Below are 6,000 nucleotides of genomic sequence, written 5' to 3'. Positions count from 1 at the left end.
CTGCTCAGATGTGGGACCCTTGAGAAAATAAAACTGATAAGCAACACACAGCACTGGAGAGCATCAGGAAAGGAATGGAGCACAGGATAAATTGAAAGGAATGGAGCACAGGAAAAATTAGATGGAATCTTGGGATATAGGGCAGTTCAGAGCTGGGAGGATGTCACCTTATTTAACAGGTTTGGTCTTTCTGTCTCACTTTTTTGTTTCAGATTTTTGGGGGATTTTTTGAGCTATTAACACTTTGGAGCTGAATATTTTTTCACCCCAATGACAACAGATTTTCCCATGATTGCAAAAGCAGTGAGGCTCCTTCCCAATCCCATACCCAAAAAAAAAAAAAAAAAAAAAAAAAAAAAAGCAGGGAATAGATAATTTCTTGCAGAAGAGCCTGTTTTCCCAAAGAGCCCATTTCCCACCACGAGCAGCAGCTGTAATGCACAGCTGTGAGAAAGACAGAGCTCAGCCTCACCACAAGGACAGGCCTTGCCAATGCTCCTGGGGCTTCCCAGGAGAATAATTTCCAAATAGTTCAGACCATTTGGATAAAAAAGACACCAAGGCCTGGAGGAGACTTCATTCATCATCCCTTCTCCCTCCCTGACCACCACAGTGGACACAGACCCTGTGGTTCCCCTTCCCTCTGCACTGGGGCTGCTCCTCAGGAGTCTGGGATCCATGCATTTTATGGTTTTTTTCCCCAAATCCCAGCAATTTCTGCTTTCTGGGAGGCTGGAGGACAGCAGGAATGTCTTCAAGCCAGCCTAGACACCCAACAGGGCAACCCAACCCAACCCAATCCAACCCAACCCAATCCTGGCTTCACCTTCGAGGTCTCTCAGCTTGATGGGATTTATTGGTTCAGGTAGCTTGAGCATCTGGCCATGTACCAGATATTTCCTCAGGTCAATAGGGTCTCCAGGACAGCTCAAGGAGGGCACAAAAAGACTGTGAGACCCCCCAAATTCAGTGCCAGGAGCAGCCACCAGCACCCACCGCCCCTGCTCCAATGTGCTCCTGATTCCTCTGGCTCCAAGGAGCAGCAAGAATGTGAAACAAATCCAACAAATCCTGGAGGTTTTTTTTTTTTTGCTTCCCAGTCACCAGGTGGGCACTCAGCTGTGGGTAACAGCACCACCCACCCCAGAGGAGCATCCCAAGTCACCCATGAGTGCAGGAACCATTCCAGCTGAGGGCTGGGAGCTCCTGCTGTGCCAGCACCTCCAGGTCCCCCAAGGATGCTCCCACTCCAAAGGATAACACTGTGCTTTAATGTTTCAGAGACAATGCACTGGTGAGCAGTACAACAGGGGCTGTACATCCTTTACATATTTACACACAGGGTGTAGTTAAAGCTCGTGGGTTTGAACAATGCCAAAGCTCCAAAAAATGCACCGAGACTTACAACAGCAGAAATGGGAACAAAATCCAAGGCCACGAGTAGAGAGAGGTGTGTTTTAAGGACTGCAGGTCACATGGAAATAAAAAACAGTGGTGGTGCAACGTGAACTTTACCCTGAATAGAGATAAGTGGTTAAAACACAACTTTTTTGGTGCCTCAGGAGCAAGACAGTGTTTTACAGAGACTTAATTTCCAAACTAAAGCAAGGAAAGAGAAATAAGTGCACTGCTGTGTGCCCCTTTGGTCCTCAAAATCTCCTTCCAGTTGAGTTAAAAGAGAGGCTTACTGCCAACTTCAGGCAAGAAAGATTTAAGGCTTTTCAGCTGGATATTTGTAAGATACTGAACTGAAAACTGGCAATTTTTTAGGAGAACAAATGCCAGGGAGTTGGTGTTCAGCAATGTGCAGCACAGCTTGTTTACACCAGAAACACTGGGACAGCACCTAATCCTACAGAATCCAGGACAGAGGATGTTATAAAAGTTTTTTCCAGTAATGCTGTGAAGGCCCTCAAAGTAAAATTAGTGTAATTAAACACATGAGCTTGTTCTGCTTGAACAAAGTTCTTCAGGCCCAATCTGACCAGGCACAATTTTCATTTTATTTCCACCAGGGGCTGGGGCAATGTTGGTGAGATGGAGCTGCCCCTGTGTACAGGACATTTTGGGTTGGTACCCAGCAAAGCAGAGAGAGCCCTGGGAACCTGTGGGCATCCAACCCCCCTGGCTGACATTTGTTTTGCAAGCTCAGGGTGAGGAGGGTGGTTTTCATTTGCTCCTCATCTTTTCCCAATTAAGAGTTACAAAACACCCATTAAAATGGTAACAAAGCAGAAGTTCAGCCAAGTCCAGCTGGACTGAAACTTTTTGTACCAATTCTGCCACTTACACAAAAAAAAAAAAAAAAAGTGGTTTGATTCATTCTGGTGGCCCTGGAAATGCTTTTCTCAGCTGCTCTTATGAAATGAGCTGTTGTCATTCCAGGTTACTCTGCCCTGAAATAACCCAACCTGTGGGCAGGGAGGGGAGGTACCATGTGCTGTGCTCAGGATTTCGTGCTCACCTTTGGTCCAGCATTGGAAATGGAAACCTTGGAATGCTTGCAAATCTTCATTTTCACATTATCAGACTGATTTCAGCTTCTCAGTCTAACCCGTGGAAATCCAAGAAAGAAAGCTCAAGGTATAAATATCATTAAAAATCTCTTTGGATACCTCAGTACTCTGCAGACAGACTCTGCAGGGATTTTTCCTCTCTTGTGTCAAAGTTGCCTTAAAAACAGTAAGAAACTGACAGTTCAAGTGGTCAGACATTCTGAGGCACAGAGAAAAAGGTGCATAAACCCCTTTGTACAGAGACAGGGCTGTGCCCCAAATAATTCAGAAGTTAATTCCCTGCCTGTTAAGAGGATAGGAAAAATGGAGTTTACACATTTCTCAAACAAACAAACAAACAAAACCCACAAAAAAAGAAGGTTGATACTAGCAAGGATGTAAAACACACCAGAGGTAACATCTCAGAGGTATAACACACATATCCAGAGATTGAAACAGCCACTGCAATAAAACAAAGTCCAAAAATTTGGGATAATCCCAATCCTACAAAGATCCACATCCTTTCAGCTGTTTCCTGTGCTGCTCCACATTTATTCTAATAAACACAACTATTTCATAAATATCCATTTCACTCCTAAGCCCCACTTCTCTTCTGACAGTTGGATATTCTGCATTATGAATGGAAAAACATTTCCAAATTCCTATTTGTGGCTTGTAACTCTGTGACATCAGCATCAGTGGAAATCCAGGAGGATTTCCCTCACCCCTACCTCTTCCATTTTCCATTTGCCACCAGAAGCCCTTCACTGCACAAAGACTATGACAACAATTCACGACAAGTGAGTTTAGGATTGGGATGTGGGACAAGGACAGACAGTGACACGGACAGAGCAATCCAGAGGGCATCCAGAGGGTAACACAGTTTCAGCTCCTGATGAGAGTCAGGAATTCCTCTCGGGTCTTTGGATCCTCCCGGAACACCCCCAGCATTGTGCTGGTTACTGTTTTACTGTTCATTTTCTGAACCCCGCGCATTACCATGCACATGTGCCTAGGAGAAAGCAGAGGGGAGTCAGTGCATCAGGAACACTCCTGGGGAAGGAGAAATCCCACAGGGAAAGATGTTTTGTACAGTCACATTCAGTTCTGGGAAGGGAACAAAACCTCCACAAGCAGAAACCAAATCTGCAGCAGCTCAGCTGGAAGGGTCACATTCTCAGCCACTGAGTGCTGCCTTCTCTCCTGATCCCAGGAAAATCCACCTTCCCAGGTGCATTCTGGTCACAGGGACATGCCTGCTGCTAGTCCTGAGCTCTGCTCTGCTCGAGGGGCAGAAGGAGCACAGGGCATGGACCTGCTGCTCTGGGACAGCTCCTCACTGCCACATCTCCACACAGCATCAGCCAGCACATCAGGATTATTCATTTTTTATTACTACTGGTAATATTATATTATTAATAGGGTTATTGTTATTATTATTATTATTATTATTATTATTATTATTATTATTATTATTATTATTATTATTATTATTATTATTACTATTATTATTGCTATTATTATTGCTATTATTATTGCTATTATTATTATTATTTATTGCTATTATTGTTGTTATTGTTATGAGTAATCTCTCTGCCTGATAACAAAGCATAGCACACAGCTACCACAGCTAAAGGGGCAACATGCACCAGCCCTGCAGCACAGAGCTGGGATCTCACCCATGGAACACCTGGATCCTATCCCTGGAACACCTGGATCCCCCTCCCCCCCAGAACACCTGGGATCACACAGAGCTGGGATCCCAGCCCTGGAACACCTGGATCCCCCCCCAGAACCCCTGGATGCCCCAGAACCCCTGGATCCCCCCAGAGCCCCTGGATCCCCCCCCAGAACCCCTGGATGCCCCAGAACCCCTGGATCCCCCCAGAGCCCCTGGATCCCCCAGAAGCCCTGGATCCCCCAGAAGCCCTGGATCCCCCAGAACCCCTGGGTCTCCCAGAACCCCTGGATCCCCCCAGAACCCCTGGATCCCCCCAGAACCCCTGGGTCTCCCAGAACCCCTGGATCCCCCAGAGCCCCTGGATCCCCCCAGAGCCCCTGGATCTCCCCAGAGCCCCTGGATCTCTGGAACCCCTGGGTCCCCCAGAACCCCTGGGTCCCCCAGAACCCCTGGATCCCCTAGAGCCCCTAGATCCCTGGAACCCCTGGGTCCCCCAGAACCCCTGGATCCCCTAGAGCCCCTGGATCCCCCAGAACCCCTGGATCTCTGGAACCCCTGGATCCCCCCAGAGCCCCTGGATCCCCCCAGAGCCCCTGGAACCCCTGGATCCCCCCAGAACCCCTGGATCTCCCAGAACCCCTGGATCCCCCGAACCCCTGGATCCCCCCAGAACCCCTGGATCCCCCAGAGCCCCTGGATCCCCCCAGAGCCCCTGGATCCCCCAGAACCCCTGGATCCCCCAGAGCCCCTGGGCACTCACGTGGCCTCCACGACGACGCCGACCCCCGCGGGCTGCAGGGCCTCTGTGATGGCGATGGCAATCTGCTTGGTGAGGCGTTCCTGCACTGGGGAACAGCAGGGAACTCAGACCCCAGAGCCCCAGGATGGCTTGGCTTGGAAGGGACACTAAAGCTCATCCCATTCCAAACCCTGCCGTGGGTTGCTTGCTGCAAGCCCCATCCTATTTTCCATTCGTATCCTGGAACAGACCTTTTATTTTCTTGTTCATATCTGGAGCCATTTTGCATTCCACCTCTCCAACCACAAATTGTTCTAATAGCTCCTCCATTTCCTATTTTGCAGTAAGATCTTCTTGCCTCTCTGGTTTTGTTTTTTTTTTCAGTTTTTAGTGTGTTTGTTCCCAACGTTACTGCTGCACCATTTATTCCACACACCCAATTTCTCTTCTCAAGGAGAGGAAATGGAGATAAAAAATGAGCTTTATCCTGCAAAGCTTTACTTCCTGCAGCTGTAGCACCCTCCATTCACCAGCCTGGTGGTCACTGAGAATTCTCTTGCCAAGACCAGGCCAAATTTAACCACAGAGGCAGCAGGTTCAGCCCAGCCCAAGGCTTTGCAGCTTCCTCCCCTTCCCAGGGACAGGAGGCTCCATTGCCTCAGACAAGAATTCCTGAAGGCTTCTCTCCAAATCTCTGCAGGAGAGTTCATCCCCAGCAGCATCCAACTGGTCTAGCTGTTCCTGGCAGCTCTACCTGCTAGCACATTTATCCTTGGGATCAGTTCCAGCCTCTATTTACTTTCCTAGGCAGAAGTTACCCCTCACTGGGAATATGTGTAATAACATCACCTCTTCAAGAAGAGTTTTTCTCATTTTTCTCCCCTCTTAAACTGCACATCTACAGTCCACCCCCAGTTACCGGCCCCCTGCACTGACTAGGAGAGGAGTGCACACAACAAACACCAAATTTTGTCTTTACCTTGTAATCTTCTACTGTATATTTCCACGATCCTAAAAGAGAAATGACAGAGACAATATTATAGTTATTTCCAGCTGGCCACTGACTGATCTTCACAGTTAATTTG

The 6,000-nt window shown here is 47.9% G+C and overlaps 1 protein-coding gene across 1 annotated transcript in view; it reads right to left on the bottom strand.

Annotated features, from left to right (window-relative positions):
• Window positions 1-1,248: 1,248 nt before the first annotated feature.
• GCH1 (GTP cyclohydrolase 1) overlaps window positions 1,249-6,000 on the bottom strand; it is a 101,408-nt gene continuing 96,656 nt past the window's right edge. The window contains exons 5-7 of the mRNA XM_056492006.1: window positions 5,895-5,926; window positions 4,937-5,021; window positions 1,249-3,507 (exon numbers count right to left, since the gene is read on the bottom strand). Coding sequence (XP_056347981.1) covers window positions 3,381-3,507; window positions 4,937-5,021; window positions 5,895-5,926 — 244 coding nt within the window. The 3' untranslated portion in view covers window positions 1,249-3,380. The remainder of the gene's footprint in view (window positions 3,508-4,936; window positions 5,022-5,894; window positions 5,927-6,000) is intronic.

Source organism: Oenanthe melanoleuca, chromosome 5 (genome assembly GCF_029582105.1).
Source record: "Oenanthe melanoleuca isolate GR-GAL-2019-014 chromosome 5, OMel1.0, whole genome shotgun sequence".
NCBI classification, from domain to species: Eukaryota; Metazoa; Chordata; class Aves; order Passeriformes; family Muscicapidae; genus Oenanthe; species Oenanthe melanoleuca.
This window is presented reverse-complemented; position numbering and strand designations above follow the sequence as displayed.